This window comes from Acomys minous, assembly GCF_964271855.1.
Source record: "Acomys minous genome assembly, chromosome: 14".
Lineage (NCBI taxonomy): Eukaryota > Metazoa > Chordata > Mammalia > Rodentia > Muridae > Acomys > Acomys minous.
The window spans coordinates 21,409,918-21,436,534 of record NC_140496.1 but is presented as its reverse complement, the minus strand read 5'-3'; the positions used below and the strand labels follow the sequence as shown (position 1 = coordinate 21,436,534).

Here is a 26,617-nt window from a genome sequence, read left to right as displayed (position 1 = left end):
TGTGCTTCATTTTACCTTTTCTATAGAAGTTAATTATATTTTCTTTTAAAAATATTTTAAATTATGCGTGTGCGTGCAAGTGTATGCGAATGAGATATTCTATTTTCTCTCCTTGGACATGGGTTTACAGGCTAGTGTCCGATATGGGTGCTGCGAATTGAACTGGGTCGTCTGCGAGAATAACTCATGAACCTGTAATTTGTTTCTCATCATGCTAAGAGGAATAAAAGAGACCAGAAAGGGGAGGGGGGGGGGGATAAGATTCAGGGAAGGAAAGGGACATTCCCGACAGAGCAGGCCCCGCCTCCCAGCAAAGGACACGCCTCCCGCCACATTCAAAATGGCGGCCGCGCTGGTCCACTTAGGCTTCTGAGCACACCGAAAGCGGCTGTCCCCACTCCAATCATGGCGGCCCCGCGGCCCGGGGCGGCTGCGCCCAATGTTGTTCCGGAGACATGTGGTCTGGAGCAGATTCTGGAAGCGCTGAAGCTGCTGCTGAGCCCGGGAGGTGAGAAGACGAATCTTGGCGCGGGACTGGATTAAGGCTCGTGGGGTTGCGAGTCTCCCAGGCTGGCCCTGGCTTCTCCCTCATGTTCCCCTCCGGCCCTCCCGGGATCTCCATCCCACTCCCGGGAGCATTTGGGCCTTGTCCAGTCTCTCTTAAAACTTAAGGAAACTAAAGCCCGAGGAGGACCTGCGGTCTCCTCAGTGAGATCGTGGTCGAGCTCCGTTTGGCGTTTCACGTTCCAGCGGCTTCGGTCCACACTGACCCAGCGCTGCTCTGACGCAGGGACTGGGGACGCCTTCAAACAGGTGCAATGTGAGGTCCCAACCACTTGAGGGCTCCGGCCCGATGTGCATGCTTGACATGTGTGCAAAATGCCAAGTAACCAGAGATGCGGAGCAGAAAGGTTTTGCTGAATTTTAGGAAGTTTTTTTTTTTTTTTTTTTAGGGTTTCCACTCTGGTATCTTTTGTGTTGAGTTGACTTCCAAATACAGAATCCGAAGAGACTTTGGGAATGGTGAAACCTTTGCTCTCCTTTACTGTCTGTGGTGATTTGCCCCAATTAAGAGTCAGTGGCAAGACACAGACACAGATTTTATTTATTACTTCTATGAGTATGTGCGAGTGCCTGTTTCTGTGAATGAGTGTATACAGGAGCCCATAGAGGCCAGAAGAGGGTGTCAGATCACCTGGAACTGGAGTCACAGGCAGTTGTGAGCTGTCATGTGCGTGTTGAGACCCGAACCCCTGTCCTCTCAAGCTCAGTAAGTGGTCTTGAGTAATGAACCATCTCTAAAGCTTCCATATTAAAAGTAAAAAAAATTAATAATATGTATGTGTGGTTAACATGGGCATGTAGATGTAGTTATTTAGAGAGACCAGAATTGCTAGATAGTCCTGGAGCTGGAGTTAAAGGGGAGTTGTGAGCCACCTGACATGTGTGCTGGGAACTGAACTTGGGTCCTCTGTGGTTTTTGTTTGTTTGTTTTGTTTTTTCCTAAGACAGGTTTCTCTATGTAGCCTTGGCTGTCAGGACTCACTTTGTAGACCAGGCTGGCCCCCAGCTCACAGAGATCCGCCTGCCTCTGCCTCCAGGGTGCTGGCATTAAAGGCGTGCGCCACCACTCTCTGCTCCTCTGTTTCTTTCTAACTTACTACAGGGGAGACCCCTTGTTCAGCAGTTGTAGCTATTGGGTTGGTTTGGTTTTGATTTTTTTTTTCCTAATTAAAATAGGGTCTCCTGTACTCTACGTAACTAAGGGTGATCTTGAACTAAACTTCTGATTCTTTCACCTGTGCCACCTGAATGCTGGGATTGCACCTGAACGCTCTATCACACCTGGTTTATGCAATGCTGGGGAGTCAAACCTAGGGCGTCTTGCCTGCTGGGCAGTCACTCTACCAGCTGAACTGCATTTACACCACTGTTTATTTTCTTCTTTCCTTTCAAGACAGGGTCTAGCACTGTAGCCCAGGCTGGCTTCAAAGTCAAGACAATCCTACTGCTGCAGTCTTTTCTTTTCTCTTTTGTTTTTCAAGACAGGTTTCTTTCTTTCTTTTCTTTCTTTCTTTTTTTTTTTTTTTTTTTTTTTGGTTTTTCGAGACAAAGTTTCTCTGTGTAGCCTTGGCTGTCCTGGACTCCCTTTGTAGACCAGGCTGGCCTCGAACTCACATCGATCCACCTGCCTCTGCCTCCTGAGTGCTGAGATTAAAGGCGTGCGCCACCACACCCGGCTGGGATCAACTTTTTCAATGCTTAGGCTATAGGCATGTGCCACTGTCCCCCTTGAGAACAAGGTTATATAAATAAAACTTCAAAGCAGTGATCACAAAAGACACACATCTCCTGTGGAAGGCCTTCTCCAGTCTCCAAGAGTATGGAGGTGAGTCATGTACACATGCCCACTTAACTCCTGAGAATCCAAACATTCCTGTTTGAAGAAGGAATAAACAGTGCACTGAAATTGTTCATTTTTAAAAAAGATACACTTTTACTTGTGTGTGTGTGTGCGTGCGCGCGTGCGCGCGTGCTCATGTGTGTGGGTGCCATGGAGACCAGAAGAGGGCACTAAATCCCTTGGAGATGGGGTAACATGAGGTTGTGAACCCCTTTATGTGGGTGCTGGTAACTAAATTCTGGTTCTGTGAAAGAGCACTCTTAGCCACTGAGCCACCTCTCCAGCCCCCTAAAATCATACTATGTGAATCTCAATGCTGGCTTATTTATTTATTTATTTTTTGGTGAGAGTAGATTTTTTTAAAAAAAGATTTATTTATTTATTTATTTATTTATCTATTATGTATACAGTGTTCTGCCTGCATGCACACCTGCACATCAGAAAAGAGTATTAGCTTACATTATAGGTGGTTGTAAGCCACTATATGGTTGCTGGAAATTGAACTCAGGACCTCTGGAAGAGCAGCCAGTGCTCTTAACCTCTGAGCCATCTCTCCAGCCCTGAGGGCAGATTTTTTTATTTTTATTTTTATTTTATTTTTTTTTATTTTTTGGTGTTTGGGGCAGGGTCTTACTCTTTAGCTAAAGCTAGCCTAGAATTTACTGTGTAGACTAAGCTGGCCTTGGTTTGCTTCAGTCTTTCTGCCTCATCCTGCCAAGTGCTCCAGTAATAGATGTGCACCACTGCTCCTTCCTCGTAGTAACATTTTAAGGAAAAAATAGCGGAGAAAGCGAAGAAGCATTATATGTTTAAATCTCTTTTTGTGTGTGGTGCTGGAGACCAAACTTACATCCTCTGTACATCCCCAGCCTTGTCTCAGAGTTATTATACTAGTCAGTTTTCGTCCGTCCATCTATCTATCTTTCTTTCTTTCTTTCTTTCTTTCTTTCTTTCTTTCTTTCTTCCTTTCTTTCTATCTTTCTTTCCTCCGCTTGACACAAGCTAGGGCCATCTCTAAGAGGGAACCTCCATTGAGACAATACCTCCATCAAATTGGCCTGTAGGCATGTCTGCAACACATTTTCTTCATGAACGATTGATGTAGGTGGGCCCAGTACACTGGGCAGTGCCACCCCAGGGCTACACAGGAAAACTCTGGTTCAAAAAAGCCATTAAAAAAAAAAAAAAAAAAAGAACAAACATTTCCAGGTATTTTAGTTTGTCTCCATCACCAGCAGAGGGCAGCAAAGACTGCTTTATCACAAGGGCTCTTGCTTTAAATCACTGCCTGTTTGACCACAGAAATCATATACAACCACAGAGAGTCATGTGAGGATTGGTTGCTGATCTGAATGCTTAGTAGTTACAGGCTCACATTTACTGTTGAGGGGTCCATTTGCTGAAAGAAATATATGTATAGTTTTTTTTCCCCCGAGACAGGGTTTCTCTGTGTTATCTTGGCAGTTCTAGGCTTGCTTTGTAGACCAGGCTGCCTCTGCCTCCCAAGTGCTGGGATTAAAGGTGTGTACCACCACCATGCCTGGCAAGGAACCATGTTTTAATGCTAGTGGGTCAGGATACTTGGCCTGCTCACCCCTAGTTTTATATTCTTTGAATGGCTTTTTGTGTACAGAAGCAATATTATTTACTACAGAAGAAACTTGTAATGCAATTAAGTGGAAAAAAACCACTGCTGGGCAGATGGCTCCTTTGGTAATGTGCTTGCTGTTGTGTACTGAAGCAAGATAGGGTCTTCTATCACTCCCTGCTTTTTCCTTTGAGGCAGTGTCTCTCCTGGATTCTAGGGTTCATGTTTTCCTTGGCTAGGTTGAAGGCAGCGAACTGCAGCAATCCTCCCGTCTCCACCCCTTTTAGAACTAAGGTCACAGAGATAGGCCAGATGGCTGGCTTGTCACCCGGGTGCTGGGCCCCACACACAGGCCCTCATGACTGTGCAGGCAGAAGACACTCTTTAGCACTGAGCCACCTATTCAGCCCCCTCTCAGTACTTTAAAGATCAGTGTTGTAGCCGGGCGTGGTGGCGCACGCCTTTAATCCCAGCACTCGGGAGGCAGAGGCAGGTGGATTGCTGTGAGTTCGAGGCCAGCCTGGTCTACAAAGGGAGTCCAGGACAGCCAAGGCTACACAGAGAAACCCTGTCTCGAAAAAAACAAAAAACAAAAACAAAAACAAACAAACAAACAAAAAGATCAGTGTTGTAACTCTTTGTTTGTTTGTTTGTTTGAGTTTCTCTGTATAGCCTTGGCTGTCCTGGAACTCAGTCTGTAGACCAGGCTGGCCTCAAACTCAGGGATCCACCTGCCTCTGCCTCCGGAGTGCTCGGTTAGTCATGTGCCACTATACCCGGTGCTGTAACTGTTTCTCTTTTAGAGAAGCATTTAATATTTACTATAGTAAAGGGTAGGCGAAAAGAGGGAAACTGAAAGAAGAGAGTAACAAATACTTTAATCTGGGGCTGGAGAGATGGCTCAGCAGTTAAGAGCACTGGCTGTTCTTCCTGAGGTCCTTAGTTCAATTCCCAGCAATCATATGGTAGCTCATAACCACCTATAATGAGGTCTGGCGCCCTCTTCTGGCACACAGGCAGAGAACACTGTAAATGTAATAAATACATCTTTAAAAAAAAAAAAAAAGACCCCAAACTTTAATCTCATTCCCTCCTTGTTACCATTACCAGCATTCTGGGGAGTACTGTTTTTCCTTTCTGCAGAAAAGAACTCATATATAATACATAGTTTTTGTTGTTGTTGTTGTTTTTCGAGACAGGGTTTCTCTGTATAGCCTTGGCTGTCCTGTCCTGGCTTTGTAGACCATGCTGGCCTCGAACTCAGAGATCAGCCAGCTTCTGCCTTCCAAGTGCTGGGATTACAGGTGTGCGCCACCGTGCCTGACTCATAATACATAGTTTTATAGTCTTTAAATAGCTTTATGTACAGCAGCAATGTGACTTACTACAGAAAAGTTTAAAATGTAATTTATTTATTTATTTTTATTTATTTGTTTTTCTCGAGACAGGGTTTCTCTGTGTAGCCTTGGTTGTCTTAGACTTATTTTGTAGACCAGACTGGCCTCAGACTCACAGCAGTCCTCCTGCCTCTGTCTCCCTGAGTACTGGGATTAGAGGCGTGTTCCACTAGACCCAACTTTTAAAATGTAAAAAAGTGAAAAAAGAAAAGCTCTGGGCATCTGGCTCATTTAGTAATGTGCTTGCTATGCAGGCATGAGCACTTGAGCTCAGGTCCCCAGCGCTCATGGAAAAGCTGCGGGCAGCGGTTTCACCTGTGATCGCATCAGCAGGGAGACAGAGACACAAGGATCCCCAGGGCTGCCTGGGCAGCCAAGCTAACCAGATTGATGAGCTCTAGGTTCAGAGAGACCCTGTTTCAAAAAGTAAGTTAGAGAGTGGCCGAGGAAGACAACTGATGTTTTAAACTCCAGCCTTCACACATGTGTCCTGTCCATGTACTCGCCTACACATGTATGTGTATACACACACACACACACACACACACACACACTTAAGAAAGAAAAAAGGAAAAACATGGGAAACCCTAGCATCTTTTATTTTATTTATTCTTTTTTTTTTTAAGACTTATTTATTTGTTACTATGTATAGTGTTCTGCCTGCATGTACACCTGCAGGCCAGAAGAGGGCATCAGATCTCATTAAAGATGGTTGTGAGCCACCATGTGGTTCCTGGGAATTGAACTCAGGACCTCTGGAAGAGCAGTCAGTGCTCTTAACCTCTGAGCCATCTCTCCAGCCCAACCCTAGCATCTTGAGAGCACTTGTGTATTGTGTGTGTGTGTGTGTGTGTGTAAGTAAACCATCCCAGGCTAGCCTGACACCTAAGATCTCCCTGCCATCTGCTTCCCAAATACCCTGATATACTTGATTATATCTTGAGGTTTAGAGAGGAAGAGGAAAAATTTCCATATACTTACTCCATTATCCACCTGAATCCCAGTTGTGCTTTAGTAACATGTCTTTTTGTTTTGTTTTTGTTTTTTAAGACAGGGTTTTTCTGTGTAGCCCTGGACTCACTTTGTAGACCAGGCTGGCCTCGAACTCACAGACATCTGCCTGCCTCTGGGGTTAAAGGTGTGCGCCACCACGCTTGGCTTATTTACATGTCTTAATATGGTATATCTGTTACAAGTGGCGAGCAGTGTGCATACAGTTCTTCTAACCTAAGCCCATGATTTACATTTGGGTTCAGTCTTCCTGGCGTACAGTTTGGCTAAATGTGTACTATCATGCATCTCCCATAGATTAGAACTTTTCATTTTATTATTGCTGTGTGGATGTGGATGGTCATGTTGGTGTGGTGTGCATGTGGAGGTCAGGACTGGGAGTCCTTCTTTGCTCCCTCCATGTGGCTTCTGGGGATGGAGCTCAGCTTGGCAAGTGCTTTACCCACTGAGCCATCTGTCAACCATAGTTTTGTTTTTGGTTTTCAAAACAGGGTTTCTCTGTGTAGCCTTGGCTGTCCTGGATTTGTAGACCAGGCTGGCCTCGAACTCACAGAGATCTACCTGCCTCTGCCTCCCGAGTGCTGGGATTAAAGGCGTGCGCCACCACGCCTGGCTTTTTTTTTTTTTTTTTTTTTTTTAAGTTTGGGGTTAGGATTGCAGTTGAGTGGCAGAACATTTGCATAGCATGTTTAAGGCCCTGGGTTTGATCCTCAGCTCCACAAGAACGACTCCCTCACAAAAAGAGCTTTGGGTCTGTCTGCCCAACAATCTCATATTCCCCCCCCCCTCTCTCCCCACGTCTTCCCTTCTTCACTGGCCATCTCCTGGGTGGAGACCACCACTGGTGGGCAGTGTGTTCCATACAGAAGCAAGTGTTGTTTATTGTTCACTATTTCCTTCTGTTCCCCCCCCCCCCCCCCTTTTCAAAAGGATCAGGCTCAAGTTCACTACAGAACACAAAACATGGTGTCCTACTGGAGACTCTCAGATCTAACCTGTCTGCCTTGGAGACCAAGTTCCTGAAGGATGCTCAGTGGAAGAAGCTGAAAGACCTAAGAGATGAAATTGCTGGTAGGGCGGAATGGCCACAGAGCTCCGAGGACATCACGTGGAGTTTCACCTCTCAATCCCTGCTGCTGCTGCTGTGTTTGAAGGAGAGCATGGCTCGCCTTGCAGCTGACTTCAGTCCAGGCAAACCTAACCCCAGGACCCCGGAAGCTGCTCCTGCCCTCAGTCCGGATACACTCAGCGTCTCCCAACAGAAGACCTTCCAGTCTGTTTTGCAGTTTGTAGTCACCTTGGGTGTCTGCCCCTACCTCATGCCTGGTGTGGGAGTCCCTCTGAGAGACAGGACTGAGTTTGGAGCTGTTGTTCAAGATGTAGTGCGTCTGGAGGCGGCCCCCCATGCCACCCGGAGACTGTACACCTGCTGCAGGGTCCTCCTAGACCTGGCTCAGCACGCATCTCTGGGGAGCTTGATTTTTTGCCGCCATTTTGGGGATATTGCAGCGGGTTTGTGCCAGCTGGGGTTCTGCCCAACCAAAAGAAAACCAGCAGCACCTGTGGAAGAGGTAACTATACAGAGCAAGGGGGCCAGGGAGAAAGAGAGACTATGAATGATAGCCTGCATATTTGTGTAAGGGTCCAAAAGACGTTTCTTAGTTCCTTTTTAAAAAATAATTATTTATTTTTATGTATTTGAGTATCCTATCTGCATGTACACTTGCATTGCCAGAAGAGGGCATCAGATCACATTGTAGTGGTTGAACCACACCATGTGGTTGCTGGGAATTGAACTCACAACCTCTAGAAGAACAGAGAGTATTCTTAGCCACTGAGCCATCTCGCCAGCCCTATTTCTTAGTTCTTTAGAAATGATCTGATTGAAAGATCTAGAATTTCTATCTAATGCCAAAGCACACCCAGAGTGTAATCAGTAATTTTTTGGGAGAAGAGGTGTGGAGGCTTTCTTTGTTGCTTGCTAGCCTTTTGCACACTTTGAGAGAGGTCATTTCACTATTTCAGGCTATTTCTTTGAACATCTGTTTCCTCTTTTTCTTTTTTTGATTTTGAGATTTTGTGTAGCCCTAGCTGTCCTGACACTTGCTCTGTAGACCACACTGACCTTGAACTCAGAGAGATCCATCTTCCTCTGCCTCCTGAGTGCTGAGATTGAAGGCGTATGCCACTCCCCAGCTTGTTTCCTCTTTTATTTAACTTATTTTTTATTTACGTGTCTAATGTGTGTAAGTATATGCTGCCTGTGTGCAGGTACCCTTGGATCCCTTAGGAGCTGGAAGTTTATGTTATTGTGAGCCACCTGGATGTGGGTGCTGGGAACCGAACTTGCGTCCTCTGGAAAAGCAGCAAGAGTTCTTAATTGTTAAGCCATCTCTTCAGCCTTTTTATAAAGTACATATAATAATACAAGCCTTGGGAGATGGCTGTGAGGATAATAATAATGTGTTTAAAGTACCTAAACCAGTTCCCACTAGAGCTGATTAGGAAAACCGTTAAAAGTCATGCCTTCGAGCCTGGCGCGGTGGCGCACACCTGTAATCCCAGCACTTGGGAGGGGGAGGCAGGTGGATTTCTGTTAGTTTGAGGCCAGCCTGGTCTACAAAGGGAGTCCAGGGCAGCCAGGGCTGTTACACAGAGAAACCCTGAGCCGAAAAAAGAAAAAAAATCCATGTCTTCTTTCTCAGGCGGGCCAGTGAGATAAAGGATGGAAACAGTCACTGTTGTATTAGATGTTGGGGCGGGGCTGGGGGGTTTGTGGCGTGACTATGGCCATACCACTTGGACGCACGGGATCTTGTCTGATAGTTGGAGGCTGCGCAGGGTTGGGCCTGGTTAGTACTTGGATGGGAGGTGCTGAGGGAACGTGCCTGTTCCTTCTTGTCCTTCAGTCAGAGAGCAGTTGAGTAGCAGCTGCTATCTGGAGCATAATTGTGTGGAGGCTACAGAAGCCTAAGACACTGTCCTAGTTAGCTCCAGCTTGCTGCAGCCCAGTGCCATTTAAGGAAGTCTAATTCAAGGGTTGCCCAGGTAAGATTGGCCCCAGTGATGTCTGTGAGTGAGGAATTGTCTTCATTCATCACTGATGTGGGAGGGCCCGGCCTACTGTGGGTTGTGCCATCCCTGGGCAGGTGGCCCTAGGTTGTATACAAAAATCTAGCTAAGCAGAGACCAGTGAGCAACCCAGTAAGCACATTCCTCTATGGTGTCTGCTTTAATTCCTGTTTCAGCTCCTCAGTGTAAACTAAATAAACTGTTTCCTCCCCCAACTTGCTGCTATTAAAATATAAATGGGTCTGGGGTCACCAGTGCTGGCTCACTAGGCCATCACTTCTTTCTCATCTGCTGGGGCCACCCTTGTGCTTTTTCCTTTGTTTTCCTTTGTCCGCTTGTTCATTTTCTTTGTATTTCCTCTCCCACCTTGTACTGGTCTGTTTAATTCTATTTGACAAAAGCTATAGTCACCTGTAAGCAAAATGCAATTGAGAAAATGCCTCCATAAGATCAGGCAGTAGGCAAGCCTGTAGGGCATTTTCTTTTTTTTCTTTTTCTTTTTCTTTTTCTTTTTCTTTTTCTTTCTCTTTCTCTTTCTCCTCCTCCTCCTCCTCCTCCTCCTTCTTCTTTTTTTCCAAGACAGGATCTCTCTGTGTAGCCTTGGCTGTCCTGGACTTGCTTTGTAGACCAGGCTGGCCTTGAACTCACAGTGAACCGCTTGCCTCTGCGGCATTTTTGTAATTAGTGATTGGTATGAGAGGGCCCGTACCATGCTGACGCTGTTGGTCCTGGATCCTGTAAGAAACCAGGTGAGCAAACCATGTGGAGCAAGCCAGTAAGCAGCTTTCCTTTATGGCTTCTGCATCAGCGGCTGCCTCCAGGTTCCTACCTTGCTTTAGTTCCTGCCCTGACTTCGGGGATGTGGAAGTGTAGGCAAAATAAATCTCTCCAACTTCCTTTTGGTCATGGAGTTTCATCACAGCAATAGTCACCCTAACTTAGACACACCACTTCCCAAGTATTTACCTAAAAGCCGCTGTGTCCAAGTAGTGTCACTAAACAGTGTCATAGAGAGCACCTGCTCGGTACCTCAGGCTAAAGCATACGGGCAGTAGCAGCGCTGCTTCTGGTCTGAGGTCAGGGTCTTGTGATTGTCTCTGAGACCCTGTCCTAAGGATCTCAGTAAGACAGAAACAAGGCAAACAGAGAAAGAAGCCAAGTGCGGAGGCTGGCTCAGGAGCTGACGGGAATACCCCGTGATTGTACATTGTGAGGCTGCTACACGATAGTTAGTGCGCAGGACCCTGAATGTGAACGGAAACTACCTAAGTGGTTGGTATTGTGGGCACTAAGAGGACCCAAAGTAACTTTCATCCCTCTTTGACAGTCAGGTTCTAAATACGTGAAAAAGCCAGTTATCAGAGTAAGAGATGAGGAGTCAAAATATGCGGGTGGCAAGATGACCCACAGGGAAAGATGTTTACCATGCACCTCAGCTTAATTCCCAGAACCCACATGAAGATGCAGGCAGAGAACCCATTCCGCAGTGAAATAAAAATGTCACCACTGTTGCTCATAAAGACAAGAGGTGGAAGAGAGAGTCCCTTAAATCAAGATGGCGATCTACCAGTGCACTCTAGTCAGACACACCTACTCCTCATGCAGTGTCAGGAGCCCCGGAACACTGGTGTCCTCTGCCTGCCCCGTGGCAGGGGCTCCACCTGTGCTCTGTCTCAGTCCCACGGAGAGAAGAGGAGCAGGCTGAGCAGCGTGTGCTCTGTGGACAGTGAGCAGGTGTATTGCACAGTCGTCAGCGAGGAAAGCACTTCTGGCAGCATGGAGAGGTGAGGGATGGAGAGAGGGCCAGGAGCGTGCCCAGAGCGCGGCCTTCTCCACCTGCAGCCTTCCTCCTCGCCACCCTCAAGCTGGTCTCCGCCTGCTCTGTGTTCCACTAAAGCCAAGTGCATTTTTTTTATTTTTTATTTTTTTTTTAGGTTTTAACAGAAGAGGAAAGAACCCTATCAAAGGGGGCCTTGAGAGACATCTTGGATCAAGTCTACCAACCATTAGCTGTCCGGGAATTACTTATCCTCCAGGGAGGACCGCCCCAGGTATTCAGGCCTTGGGACTTGAGGGGTGAGTTGCCTGGAAAGGCTTTAGCTTCCTATAAAATCATCTAGTTGAGCCTCGCTGCTGCTGCTGCTGCTGTTGCTGTTTTATTTGATAGGTGTGAACGTGTTTCTTGCATGTGCACCATGTATTTCCTGGTGACTGCAGAGGTCACAAAAGGGGATCGGATTTCCTGGGCCTGGAGTTGTGGATGGTTTTGATCCTCCATGCAGATGCTAGGAACTGAACCCGGGTCCTCTGGTAAAGGCAGCTAATGCTCTTAAGCTGTCCAGCTACCTCCCCAGCCCACAGATTTGTTTTGAGACCAAGTCTCACTCTATAGTTCAGGGTGAGAACTGTAGCTGGCTACCTACTGTGTAGCACAGGCTTGTCTCAAACTAGTGGCTTTCCTCTTCCTCTGGCCTCACTTTCCTAATTGCCAAGAGCCACTGTGCCTGGCTTTGGATCTTTTTTTTTTTCCTTTCATTTTTTGTTTTTTTGAGACAGGGTTTCCCTATTTAGCCTTGGCTGTCCTGGACTTGCTTTGTAGACCAGGCTGGCCTCACAGAGATGTGCCTGCTGCTGCTTCCCAGGTACTGGGAATCAAAAGTGTGTGCTACCACACTCGGCTTGGCTCTTTTTTTTTTTTTTTTTTTTTTTTTTGAAACAAGGTTTCTCTGTGTAGCCTTGGCTGTCCTAGACTCACTTTGTAGACCAGGCTGGCCTGGAACTCAGAGCAATCTGCCTGCCTCTGCCTCCTGAGTGCTGGGATTAAAGGCGTGTGCTACCATCATCCGGTTTGGCTTGGATCTTTTTTATTTGTGATGCAAGAGATTGCACCCAGGACCCTTGATATAAATAGTCTGTGACAATGGTGGTGGCACACACTTTTAATCCCAGCACTCAGGACGCAGAAACAGGCAGATCTTTGAGTTAGAGGCCAGCCTGGTCTACAGAGATTTCCAGGACAGCCAGGACTACACAGAGAAACCTTGTCTCAAGGGAAAAAAAATTATTGGAGGTAAGGTTTGGTGGTAATGAATACCTTTAATCCCACTTTGGAGGCAGAGGCAGGCAGATCTCTAAAATTGAGACAAGTTCCAGGCCAGCCAGGGGTACTTAGTGAGACATTGTTTCAAAAACAGACAAAAAATAGTATTGAGGCTAGAGAGATGGTTTATCACTTAAGAGCATTTGCTGCTCAGTCATGGGAATCCAAGGTCGAATCCCACTGCCCGAATTGGTAACAAGAGCAAGTTGTTGTTTGTTTTTAAAGAAGGCTGACAGACTGCATCTGTAGCTTAGTGGTAGAGGGCTTGCCTACTATTCACAAAGCTGTGTGTTTATTTCCTAGCACTGAAAGAAAGTGTAGGGGAGTATTACACACTTGACTACCTCCCTCCTCCTATGTACAAGAGAGGGAGAGAGAGAAAGAAAGGGGGGGGGAATCAAACAACTTAGGTCCTTACAAACACTCATACATCACTGAGCTACTTCCCTAGCACAAAAATTAAAATCAGTGTCTTCCTATCGAATGCTCCACTGATGCTCAGGCTACACTTTTACCCCCTTTTTTTTGTCAGTCCTGCACAGATGTGAAGACACAGCTCAGGTGCCGGACCCCAGCTTGGCTCCGGCGTCTCTGTGGGCAGCTGCTCTCTGAACGGTTGATGAGACCCAACGGCGTGCAGGCAGTCGTCCGGGGCATTTTGGAAGGAGCAGGTGGTAAGGGACAACATGTTTCTGTTACTTCGGTGTCTGTTTCTCTTTGAGTTAGAATTGGAGGTAAATCTCGGACCTCTGCATCTCAATTTCATTGGGTGCTGGAGGTGTTGCTCAGATTAGTCCTCCTACCTAGCATGTATGAGGCACTGAGCTCAACCCCAGTCAGTTTTGCTCAAAAGCGTGCAGATTGTTGGGCTGCTATAAGGACACTAGGTCCCCGAGTCAGGTTTGTTGGCACCTATGACCACCACACTCAGGAGTATGGAGAGTTAGGGTTAACGTGGCCACATTCTGAATAGTGAGACAGTCTCAAGACAACAAAACAAAAGGGCATCTCTTTTGAGAGGTGGCTCACAACCATCTATAATGAGATCTGATGCCCTCTTCTGGCCTGCAGGTGTACATGCAGGCAGAGCACTGTATACATGATAATAAATAAATAATAAATCTTTAAAAAAAAAAAAAAAGAGATGGTTCAGTGGTTGAACACACTGGCTGTACTTGTCTAGAACCTGGGTTCATTCCCAGCATTCTCCTGGTGGTTCCCAACCATCTGTAACTCCAGTTCCAGAGGATCTCGTGCCCTCTTCTAGCCTTGTCAGTGCAGATACATCATGCAAGCAAAACAATCATAGAAATGATATAAAATGAACAAATCTTTGAAAAACTGAGCTTCCATCCATATTTTCTTGTGCTTCAACTTAAAAAAAAATATTGCACTGGGCACAGTGGTACATACCTGTAAACCAGGGAGGCAGAGGCAGGCAGATCTCTAAGTTCGAGGCCAGTCTAGTCTACAGAGTGAATCCAGGACAGCCAAGGCTACACAGAGAAACCCTGTCTTTAAAAAAAATAATAAATGCTTCATAGGTCTACAAGCAATGAATTTTTATTTTCTATGTAGCCCTAGCTGGCCTGGAACTTTTTATGTAGGCTAGGCTGGCCTTAAATGTTTATGAAATTATAAAAAATAAACTATAAAAAAATAATGTTTCCAGTAGAGAAAAAGAAACATTTCTTATCCCAGATGTTCAGGCAGATTCATCCCATGGTACTTTCTATGGGAACTGCTGTGAACATTTGTGTCTCTTTCAGCGGGTGCTGCTGGTGGGAGTGATGCTGAGGCCACAGCTGCTGACTGGAAGAAATGTGACTTGATTGCAAAGATTCTGGCCTCCTGCCCCCAGCAGTCTCTCTCCCCAGAGAGCTACTACAAGGACATCTGCCCGCAGGTAAATTGTCTTGCTATTCTTTCTCTATCCAGCATTGTCTGATAATCCCCATACAGGGCAAATTAATTTTCTAAAATGAAGAAAGAGAACTGTAGTATTTCATTTTGCTGCTTAATGAGTGACTCTTCTTATGGTTTGTTTGTTTGTTTGTTTGTTTTTGAGATAGGATTGCTGTACTCTAGGACTGACCCAGAACTCAGTGCACAGCTCAGGTCGGCAGTGATCCTCCTGCCTTAGCCCCCCTAGTGCAGGGGGTTGCAGGTGTGAGCCACAGTGTCCTGTGGGGACCACCACTTCCTCTTCGACTTCCACATGCACACACACACACACATGCACACACACACACACATGCACGCACACATACATGCATGCACGGCACGCACCCATGCCACCCTGTGCCCTGTGGGTAGAGTCACAGGTTAGTTTTCAGCCTGACACAAACTAGTCATCCAAGAAGAGGGACCCTTACCTGAGGAGTGCCTCCGTCAGACTGGCCTGTGGGCGTGTCTGTGACTAATGACTACTATGGCAGGCCCCAGTTCACTGTGGGCAGCGTCACCCCTGGGCAAGTGGTCATCGGTTGTATATGGAAGCAGGCCAAGCAAGCCATGAGGAGCAAGCCAGTAAGTAGCACTCCTCCTCCCTCAGGATTCTGTGGCAGTTCCTGTCGTGGCTTCCCTCGATGATGGGCCCTATAACCTGTAAGCTGTAGTGAGCCCTTCCCTCCTCAGGTGGCTCTTGTTCAGAGTGGCTTACTGCAGCAGCAGCACTAAACTAGAGTGAGGCCGGTGTGAGCAGCCGAATGTGAGTGTTAGGATCCAAACTCTGGTCCTCTGCAAGAGCCGGAAGTGCTCCTAACTGCGGAGCCATCTCTCCAGCCCCGGGCCCTTCGTAATGAGTAAACAAGACTGGTGGAAACATTGACCTGTGTGCTATGTTTAAGAATGTCTCAGCCGGGCGTGGTGGCACATGCCTTTAATCCCAGCACCCGGGAGGCAGAGGCAGGTGGATTCCTGTGAGTTCGAGGCCAGCCTGGTCTACAAAGCGAGTCCAGGACAGCCAAGGCTACACAGAGAGACCCTGTCTTGAAAAACCAAAAAAAAAAAAAAAAAAAGTCTCACCAGCTGGGCAGGGTGGCCCACATTTACAGTCATCCCAGAGCTGAGGAGGTTGAAGCAGGCAGATCTCTTGAGTTTGGACTTCGTTGGGGAAAAAAGCTTCACCAAAATTTCATGTGCTTCTCTATTATTGCATGTTTTTAGTTTTTAAACTAAAATGAGCTAAGTGTTAACTGAGGCAAACTAACACAGTAACTAACAAATTAAAAAGCAAAAACTAGGGCTGGGGGATGGCTCAGTGCTTTGGAGTGATTGCTGCTCTTTCAGAGGACCTAATATTCCTTACTGGCTCCCACGGGCACTCACACATGTGTGCATGTATACACACCCACAAAATAAAAATAAGTCTTGGTCAGGGATTTGGCTGGCACACACTTTTAATCCAAGCTCTTGGGCGGAAGATACCAGTGGATCTTTGACTTTAAGCGATATACATACACATATATCTCTGATCCTGGTATACGTAGCAAGTTCTAGGCCAGCCAGGACTACACAATGAGACCCTGTTTCAAACTGCCACTTACCAAAGCAAAAAACAGAACAGAGAAACCCCAAATCACCAGCATCATCACCACCAATATTGAACCTGTGATGTTTGGTTGTTAAAGTCAGTAATTCAGTAGTCTCTCGGTGGTTTTCTTTTCGTTTTCTTTTTTTGGTTTTTTTGAGACAGATTTTTTTTGTGTGTGTAGCCTTTGCTGTCCTGGACTTGTGGGCCAGGCTGTCCTGGGGCTCATGGAGATCTGCCTGCCTCTGCCTCTCTGAAGGCTAGGATTATAGGTATGTGCTGCCATGCCCAGCTTCTCAGTGATTTTGTATTTTGGACTTAAATAAATGCTTTTGGGGCTGTAGAGATGGCTCAGTACTTAAGAACATTAGTTGCCTTTCCATAGGACCCAGGTTTAATTTCCAGTGCTCACATAGAAACTCGCCCTCTGGAAGTCCAGTCCTGGGGAATCCAGTGCCCTCTCCTGGCCTCTGTAGCAAGGCATGCAGGTAGTGAACAGACATATGTGTATGTAAAATACTCGTACATGTCTTATGTTTTGTTATTGTTATTATTGTTTTGTTTTTTTGAGGCAAGTTTTCCCTGTGTAGCCTTGCTTGATCTGGCCTCAAAGTCACAGAGATTTGCCTGCCTCTGCCTCCCAAGTGCTGGGATTAAGGTGTGCATCACCACTTCCTAGAACCCATATACATTTAAACATTTTTGTTTTTTGTTTTTCGAGACAGGGTTTCTCTGTGTAGCCTTGGCTGTCCTGGACTCGCTTTGTAGACCAGGCTGGCCTCGAACTCACAGCGATTCACCTGCCTATGCCTCCTGAGTGCTGGGATTATAGGCATGTGCCACCACGCCCGGCTCATTTAAACATTTTTTAAAAAATATAAATACTTTCCCCTCTTATTTACTATTAATTTTTATTGTAGATTCTGGACTTATTCCACTTTCAAGATAAATTGACGGCACGGCAGTTTCAGAGAGTGGCCACTACCACCTTCATAACTATGTTGAGGGAACGCCCAGAACTGGCCCCAAAGTATTTGCTTCAGCCCATGTTAGTGCCTCTGCAGCGCTGCTTGACCACAGCAGGTAAGGGAGAGGGCTGGGGCGTCCCTCCCTGCAGTTCAGACGTAAAAGGTTTAAGTCTGGGGTCTTTCAGGGTCTGCAGTTTTTCTTCTACCCTCCTAGCTCTTTACTAGGAAACTTTACTTCCCCCACGTTCCAAGAAGAGAACTTGGAATCACTCGGACACACTTCACCAGAGTCACCAACTGTTCCTGTCTTGGTCACATTTGCTTCGTTTCTCTCTGCACACATGAATGTAGTTTTTTTATGGAACATTGAGAGTTAGTTGTAGACGTGATGACACATCAGTACTAAATTCTTCATCATAAATCTTAAAAGAAAAATGTCAGTTTCTGTCTCTTCAAAAAAAAAAATTTAAAACAACCCTCAGAATTTAAAAAAGGAGCAGCCGGATCGCTCAGTGTGTGAAGCTGCTTGCTGCCAAGCCGAACGACTTGAGCTCAGTCCCTGGGACCAGCTGGCGGAAGGCGAAAGCTAAGGTGTGCAGTCTGTGGCAGGCAGGTGAGCACATGCTCAGGGCTACATGTGCAAAGAAGTAATATAATTTTAAAAATTAAAAAAAACAAAATCAAAACACCATAGTCTCTCAATTGACTTGAATATGACTACACTTGGAAATCCTCACAGGGGCGCAACACGGTCAGGACTGTCCTGGTCACAGGGGCACAACACGGTCAGGGACTGTCCTGGTCACAGGGGCACAACACGGTCAGGGACTGTCCTGGTCACAGGGGCGCAACACGGTCAGGGACTGTCCTGGTCACAGGGGCGCAACACGGTCAGGGACTGTCCTGGTCACAGGGGCGCAACACGGTCAGGGACTGTCCTGGTCACAGGGGCGCAACACGGTCAGGGACTGTCCTGGTCACAGGGGCGCAACACGGTCAGGGACTGTCCTGGTCACAGGGGCGCAACACGGTCAGGGACTGTCCTGGTCACAGGGGCGCAACACGGTCAGGGACTGTCCTGGTCACAGGGGCGCAACACGGTCAGGGACTGTCCTGGTCACAGGGGTGCAACACGGTCAGGACTGTCCTGGACCTTGTTGCTTTCTTCCAGGACAGGTTATTGGCAACTATTTGCCAGGCGGGCTTCCTGTGTTACATTATATTTGCAACATTGTTATATGTTTTGCATATATCATCTATTGGTAACAAAAGGGACTAAGTAAGAATATATGACTAACTCCTTTTGAGGGGTGTGGTGGGAGATTGGACCTGATGCTTTAGGACTGCACTATATATATCCCCCCACCCTCCCCACCCTTTTTTTTTTTTTTTTTTTTTTTTGCCATAGGTTTTAAGTTACTGAGGCTTGCCTTAAACTCACACCAGGCTGGTGAGAATGTGACCAATCCTATATACTTGCATCATTGCTACTGGAGAAGTCTGAAGAGGAAGCTTTCTAGTCAATATTTTGTTCTCTACGTTACTTTCCCATTTTCCATCCTGTGTGGCAATTATGAGTGACCACATTTTATTAGCCTTTAAGAAAGGAATGTTTTTGTTTGTTTGTTTACATTAAAAAAACAAAAACTGGGCCTGGAAGAGACGGCTTAGAAGTTAAGCACTGGCTGCTCTTCCAGAGGTCCTGAGTTCAATTCCCAGCAACCACATGGTGGCTCACAACCATCTATAGTGTGATCTTATGTTCTTTTCAGGCCTGCAGCTGTACATTCAGACAGAGGACTTATATACTATACATAATAATAAATAAATAAATCTTAAAAAAAAAAAAACCAATAACAAGCTGGGTGTGGTGGTACATGCCTTCAATTCCAGCATTGGGGAGGCAGAGGCAGGTGGATCTCTGAGTTCGAGGCCAGCCTGGTCTACAAAGCGAGTCCAGGACATCCAGGGCTGTTACACGGAGCCTGTAAGATGGCTCAGTGTAAAGACCTTGCGGCCAAGCCTGATGACCTGAGTTGGACCCTGAGACTGAGCTGGTAGAACGAGGGAACTGCCTCCTCCAAGTTGTCCCGTGACTTTCACATATGCGTTGCTTCTTGCCCAGGTATGTAAGAGCCCTCCCTCCGACCAAAAATTGGGGGGAGGACTGAGGAGAGACAGGCAGTAGTTAAGAGTACTTACTGCCATTGCAGAAGACCTAAGTTCAGTTCTCAGCACCCATGTTGCTCATAACGGGAGCGCCAAGGGATCCACTGTCCTCTGTGGGTAGCTGTTCTCACATGTAACACACACATACACATAATTAAAAATAAACCTTAAAAAACAAAACAAAACTCTTGAGCATGTTAACATATTTCTGTATCGTACGACTTGAGAGGCTGAGGCAGGGGGATCATGAATTTGAGGTCAGCCTGTGCTACACAATGGGACTGTCCCAACAAAGAAACAGCTCCCTCTCCGCAGGGGTTAGGCTAGGCTCAGAGGGCTGAGTACCTACTTAGCTGGCATGAAGCTCTGGGTTCAATGCCCAGTACTGCATACGCTGAGCAGAGTGGCCCACACCTGGAATCCCAGCACTTGGGAGGCAGAGGCAGGTGGATCGAGGCCAGCCTAGTCTACAAAGCAAGACCAGAACAGCCAGAGTTGTTACACAGGAAAACCCTGTCTCAACAACAAAAAACAAACAAACAAACAAAAAATTGAAAACCTTCAGCAGGGTGTGGTGGCGCATGCCTTTAATCCCAGCACTCGGGAGGCAGAGGCAGGTGGATCTCTGTGAGTTTGAGGCTAGCCTGGACTACAGAGTGAGTCCAGAATAGCCAGGGCTGTTATACAGAGAAACTCTATCTCGAAAAACAAAAAACAAAACAAAACAAAACAAATAACCTTTTATTTTCTAAAGTCCATAAGCATTTTGCCTGCTTGTATATCTGTGTACCACATGCATGTAGTGCCTGAGGAGGCCACAAGAGGGCATCAAATCCCAGGAACTGGAGTTATGGGTGGTTGTAAGGCACCAAGTGAGTGTTGGAGCAACCCTGCCTTCTGCAAGGGCAGCAAGTGCTCTTATCCACTGAGTGTTATTGCTAGCCCCAAGTGTTGGGTTTTGGAGACAAGGTCATGCTGTAGAGCGATAGAGCACAGGATGGTTTTGCACTTAGCCTCACACATGCTCTTCCTCCTCAGTTTAGCAGGTGCTGAGATTACAGGCACATTCCTCCATAACCAGTTCTCTTTTTTTTTTTTTTTTTTTTTTTTTTTTAGACAGGGTTTCTTTGTGTAGCCCTGGATGTCCTGAACTTGGTTTGTATAGACCAGGCTGGCTTTGAACTCAGAGATTCACCTGCCTCTGCCTCCCGAGTACTGGGATTACAGGTGTGTGCGCCACTGCACCCAGCTTTATATTCAAAAGTTTAAAAAGACAAAAGTCTTCTATTTCAGAACTCTTTTTTTTTTTTCCTGAATGAGACCTGACATCATCAGTAACATCAGAGGCTCCATGAATATCACACACCAATGGCGTGTCATACAGTGGTGATGCTCATTTTCTGATCTTGCCGGGACTTTCTCACTCCTAAAACTTTGCTTTATTAATAATTAATGGAGTTAATTTTGTTTGCTTTCAAAGAGATTCCAGAGAGTGCCATGGTGCCAGGAACTGTTCTGGTGACTGAGGAAGAGCTTGCTCGATGTGTTGAGGATGTGTTTAAGGTGGGTAATTCCGGTCACTGATGTTGCCAGTTAATGTTCATCCTTCGTGCTTGAGCATCTTTTACTTTGGAGGCTCTGGCCTCCTGCCAGCAAGTACTCTAGCACTGATCTGTTTCTGTAATTCTGCCTTTTAACAATTACTTCAAGAATTTGAATGAGTTGGGGCTAGAGAGATGGCTCAGCCAGTAAGAGCACATACTGCACACTGCTTTTACAGAGGACCTGAGTTCGGTCCCCATGTCAGATGGTTCACAACTGCCTCTAAGCCCGGTCCCAGGGGACCCAATACCCCTGGGCTCCTCAAGCACCTGCACATACCCGTAGATAGAGGCATACACACAGACACACAGACACACACACACACACACACACACACACACAATTAAAAACAATAAATCTAAAGAAAGAAAGAAAACAGTCGGTCTGGCTAGCCAGCCCAGGAGGTCTGCACCTGTAATCCATATACTCGGCAGGTAGGGGTGGGAGCATCATTGTAAATTCAAAGCCAGCCTGGTTGATAGAGTATGTTCCAGGCCAGGCAGGGGGGACTCTGTCACCATCTCTTTCCCTTCCCCACTGCCAAGAAACAAAATAAAACAGTGTGTTTCTATTTATTTATGTATTTTAAAGATCACATTTTATGCTACATCAATAGATGGAATTTTGGTTAGTTTATGAAAGGCAACGTTTAGCTCCTTATTTTTGTAAAAAGCAAGAAAGCTGTAGTGAGTTGAAGTTGAGAATGTGGTAGCTGCCATATACATGCTCATTTTTGTGCCTTTTTTTTTTTTTTGACATACCACACTTGTTAGCTCATTAATTAGTTGGTAAACCTTTGGATTTATAGTAAAAATTTTGCTTTAACAGCTTTACTGACATACATATAAATTTACACATTTGGAAATATAAATAACAATCGATGGCTTTTTAAAAAAACAATCAATGGCTTTTAAACTCATAAATTTGTACAGGTGTCATCATAATTAATATTAGACCATTTCATTGCCTTGGAGAAACTCCCAGATCTACTTAGCTATCCCTCCTGAATCCCTCCATCATCACTTCCAATCCTCTCAGCCATAGGGGACCACTTGCCTAGCTTCTGCTTCCTTAGATTTCTCTGTTCTGCACATTGGATATAAATCAAGATCATTGTATGTGATCTTTGTGATTGGCTTTTTTCATTTGGCATGTTTTAAAGGTATCTGCATCAAAGCATGGGTCTATCTTTATTCCTTTTTATCACCAAGTAATACTCCGTTGAATTAATAGACCACATTTTTTGCTTATGCACTCACTCATCAGCTTTTATGAATAGTGCTGCTGTAACCATGAATGCTTCTGTATGTGCTATGGTTAGGCTACGGTTAGAGAGTGTTCCCTAGGGGTTCATGTGGTGGAAGCTTTGTCTTTGGTGTGGCAATATTTGGGACATGGTATGGAACCCTTAAGAGGTGGTGCCTAAGCTAGGTGTGGTGGCACACGCCTTTAATCCCAGCACTTGGGAGGCAGAGGCAGGAGGATCGCTGTGAGGTCGAGGCCAGCCTGGTCTATAAAGGGAATCCAGGACAGCCAAGGCTACACAGAGAAACCCTGTCAAACAAACAAACAAACCAACAAACAAACAACAACAAAAGAGATGGAGATAGTGTCTAACTCTGAGTGTGGCACATCCCTACAACCCTAGTATTTGGGAAGCTGAGGCAGGAATATCAGAAGTTCAAAGTCGTTCTCAGGTATATACTGAGTGCAAGGCCTGCTTACATGGGGTCCTATTTTAGATACATACATGGCGGGCGCATGAACCTGAGGAAAGGCAAAGGTGATTGGGTCACCTGAGGCACTGCTCTCAGAGGAGACTGATGGAGTGTTGTGGGACCCTAGCTAGTTCTTAGAGAGGGTTGTTAGGAAAGAACAAGCCGGCCCCTTCCTTGGTCATCTCTCTGTCACATGCCCTGTTAGGCCACATTCCATGTGATGGAGCTCAGCGTGGCCTCATCAGAGCCAGCACAGTGCTGTTGGGACCTTCAGTTTCCAAAAGTAATTGCTTAAAACAAAACAAAGAGCAAAGCAAAAGAACAAGGCTGGAGAGACGGCTCAGCAGTTAAGAGTGCCAGCTGCTCTTCCAGAGGCCCTGGCCTCAGTCCCCAGCACCCACATGGTGGTTTCCAACCATCTGTCCCTCTAGCTCAGTGCTTCTCAACTTATGGGTCATGACCCTTCTGGGGCTGAATGACCCTTTCACAGGGGTTGCCTGATATCATTAGAAAACAGGTACTTACATTATGATTCATAACAACAAAATTACAGTTATGAAGTAGCAGCAGAAATAATTTTATGGTTGGGTGTCGCCACAACATGAGGAACAGTGTTAAAGGGTTCCAGCATTAGGAAAGTTGAGAACCACTACTCTAATTCTAAAAAATCCAGTGCCCTCTTTGGGCCACCTCAGGCACCAGGCATACATATGGTGCACAAATATATACATGCAAACAAAACACTCATACACAAAAAATAATTTTTAAAAAGTAAACAACAACAACAACAACAACAATAACAAAAACAAACAAAAAATTACCCCAAACTCTTCGGGTTGGGTTTTGCAGTGTGTGCCTATACTCCTTGCACTTGGGAGGCAGAGTTCTAAGCTGGAGAGCAAGGTTGCATAGTGAGACCCTGTCTCAAAAAATAAACAAGAGCCAGGCAGTGGTGGTGTACACCTTTAATCTCAGCACTCAGGAGACAGAGACACGTGGATCTCTGGGTTCGAGGCCATCCTGGTCTACAGGGTGAGGTCCAAGACAGCCAGGGCTACACAGAGAAACCCTGTCTTGAAACAAAAACAACTCTTTTCTTTTAGTATTTCCTAGTCTCGTGCATTTTACTCTGCTGGACTACTTGCAGAGCTGCCAGGCTGTTTTTCCTTCTCCTAGCAGGCCTTGAGGACAGAGAGTGTCTTTTTTTTTTTTTTTTTTTTTTTGAGACAGACTTTCTCTGTATAGCCTTGGCTGACTTGGACTCACTTTGTAGACCAGGCTGGCCTCGAAGTCACAGCGATCCACCTGCCTCTGCCTCCCGAGTGCTGGACTAAAGGCGTGCGCCACCACTGCCTGGCTGAGAATGTCTTTTTATTTTTATGTTTTAATTTTTCTCTTCTGAGACAGGGTCTCATGTGTAGCCCTGGATGTCCTAGAACTCACTATGTAGACCAGGCGGTTCTTGAACTCACAGAGATCTGCCTGAGTCTTCTTCCTCAGTGCTGGGATTAAAGGCATGTACCACCACGTCTAGCCCTCAAAGAGTGAATCTGAAGTCAGTCTTTTGGGTAAGAAGATAAATGCTTTTGTTGTGTTTTAGATTTTACATATGACACTAATAAATTTGTAAATATAAAATGCATGCTTAAAATTTCAAAAATCAGATGGCAATGTTGCCTCACACCTTTAATCCCAGCACTTGGAAAGCAAAGGCAGCTGGATCTCTGTGAGTTTGAAGCCAGCCTGGTCTGCAGATCCAGTTCAAGGACAGCCAGGGCTACACAGAGAAACCCTGTGTTGTGCCCCACCCACCTACCCCTCACCAAAAAAAAAAACAAAAAACAAAAAAACAAATTCAAAAATCAGCTGTGCAGGGTGTCTCATGTCTTTAATCCCAACACTCTAGCAGAGGCAAGCCACTCTCTGTGAGTTCAAGGCCAGCCTGGTTGGTGTCCAGAGTAAGTTCCAGGCCAGCTAGTGCCACACAGGGGGCCCCTGTCTCAAACCCGCCTCCCTAACCAAACAAACAAAAAAATCAAACCCAAAACCACCACCACCACCAACAACAACAAAGAGCCTGTCTACGAGCAAAGTCAGCCATCAGTTTTCTGTAGGTGCTGAGTCTGACCCGCACACAATGAAGGCACAGGGCCACTGCAGGCAGTAATTGATCCCTGCGAGGCTTTGGCAGCCCCAGTCGCAGTTGGAAAACAGAGGAAATGTGTATGCTGGAGGAAAATGGTAAACACTGTGTAGAATTTAGCAACAAAGGGAGTGTAATCTTTATTAACATTCTGCTAATACTAAATTATAGTGTACAGTTTACACGCAGGAAACGAGGAAGACATCTGGAAAGCTTGAATTGATCCAGCCACTTGATGGGTAACAAGAGGCTGTTTAGTTTCCAAGAGGCATCTGGGAACATTTCCAGCTGTTTTCTCTCTTCCTTCTGTTAATGCATTTACTGAGATAAAATCCACACAAGTGTACAATTCAGCGTTGTGCAGCCATGATCACAGCACAGTTTTAGAAAACCCTCTCCCTAAGCGACGCCTCACGTCCATTAACTAGCGTTCCCCACTCTCCACTCCCACTCAGCCATGAGCAAGCACTCTACTTAGGAGACCACACAGGATGTGCTCTTAGCATGATTTTCTTCCTGAGGCAGCATCTCCCCACATGTAGTCTAGGCTACCCTTGAATTTATTGTACCTTCCAATACCCTCATCTTTTTTTTTTTTTTAAGATTTATTTATTTATTATTTATATACTGGTCTACATGTACATCTTCAGGCCAGCAGAGGGCATCAGGTTACATTATAGATGGTCATAAGCCGCCATGTGGTTGCTGGGAATTGAACTCAGGACCTCTGGAAGAGAAGCCAATGCTCTTAACCTCTGAGCCATCTCTCCAGCCGCCCCCCCCCCCTTTTTTTTTTTTTTTGCATTGGTGCATTGGTGTTTGCCTGCATGTATATTTGTGAGATACTATCTGTTACAGACAGTTGTGATCTGCTGCGTGGGTGCTAGGAATTGAACTCAGGACCCCTGGAAGAGTAGCAAGTACTCTTAACCACTGAGCCTTCTTTCCAGCCCAATTTTTTTTGGTTGGTTGGTTGGTTGGTTTGGTATTTCAAGACAGGGTTTCTCTATGTTATCTTGGCTGTCCTAGACTTGCTTTGTAGACCAGGCTGGCCTCAACCTCACAGAGATCCACCTGCCTCTGCCTCCTGAGTGCTGGGATCAAAGGTGTGCGCCACCATGCCCGGCCAATACCCTTATCTTATTTGTCCTTTCCTTTACTGTTTTGAAAATATAGAATTCAGCCAGATGAGGTGGTGCAGGCCTGTAATCCCAGCACTTGGGAGGCAGAGGCAGGTAGATCTCTGTGAGTTTGAGGCCAGCCTGGTCTACAAAGTGAGTCCAGGACAGCCAAGGCTATACAGAGAAACCCTGTCCCCCACCCCAAAAAAGGAAAAAAAAAACCAAAATAAAATAAAAAGAAAGAAAATATAGAATACATTTCTGTAATGATTTCAATGTCTTTGTCTTCTATCTCCTTTAAAAACTTTTTATGTGTTTGGGTGTTTTGCCTGCATGTGTCTGTGTACCACATGTATGCAATGCCCTTGGAGTCTAGTAGAGAGCAATGGCTCTCCTGGGTCTGGAGGTATGAATGCTTGTTAGCTGCCTTGGGCTCTGAGAGTGGAACTGAGGTCCTCTTGAAGAATAGTCAGTGCTCTTAACCATAGGGCCTTTTCCTCAGCCTCCTTTGAGGAGGGGTCAGTCTACTTTTGAAGGGAATCAGTCTTACTGATTTTTTTCCCCTTGAGACGTTTCTCTGGCTGTCCTGGAACTAGCTTTGTAGATCAGACTGGCCTTAAACTCAGAGATCTGCCTGCCTCTGCCTCTGCCTCCTGAGTGCTGGGATTACAGGCATGCGCCATCGGGCTACCTTTGTTTCTTATGAGCTAGCCCAGGTAGCCTTGAGCCCTTCATCTGCCTGCCTCAGCCTTGAGTGCTGGGATTATAGGCTGTGCCACGGCACCATTTAAG

General features: G+C 46.0%; 1 protein-coding gene across 1 annotated transcript in view; it reads left to right on the top strand.

The window, feature by feature from the left end:
• Positions 1-326: 326 nt before the first annotated feature.
• The window catches only part of TANGO6 (transport and golgi organization 6 homolog), a 160,965-nt gene continuing 134,674 nt past the window's right edge, over positions 327-26,617 (top strand). Inside the window, exons 1-7 of the mRNA XM_084757334.1 lie at positions 327-508; positions 7,331-7,971; positions 11,407-11,523; positions 13,105-13,246; positions 14,342-14,478; positions 17,025-17,187; positions 20,722-20,804. Of these exons, the coding sequence (XP_084613460.1) occupies positions 406-508; positions 7,331-7,971; positions 11,407-11,523; positions 13,105-13,246; positions 14,342-14,478; positions 17,025-17,187; positions 20,722-20,804 (1,386 nt within the window). The 5' untranslated portion in view covers positions 327-405. The remainder of the gene's footprint in view (positions 509-7,330; positions 7,972-11,406; positions 11,524-13,104; positions 13,247-14,341; positions 14,479-17,024; positions 17,188-20,721; positions 20,805-26,617) is intronic.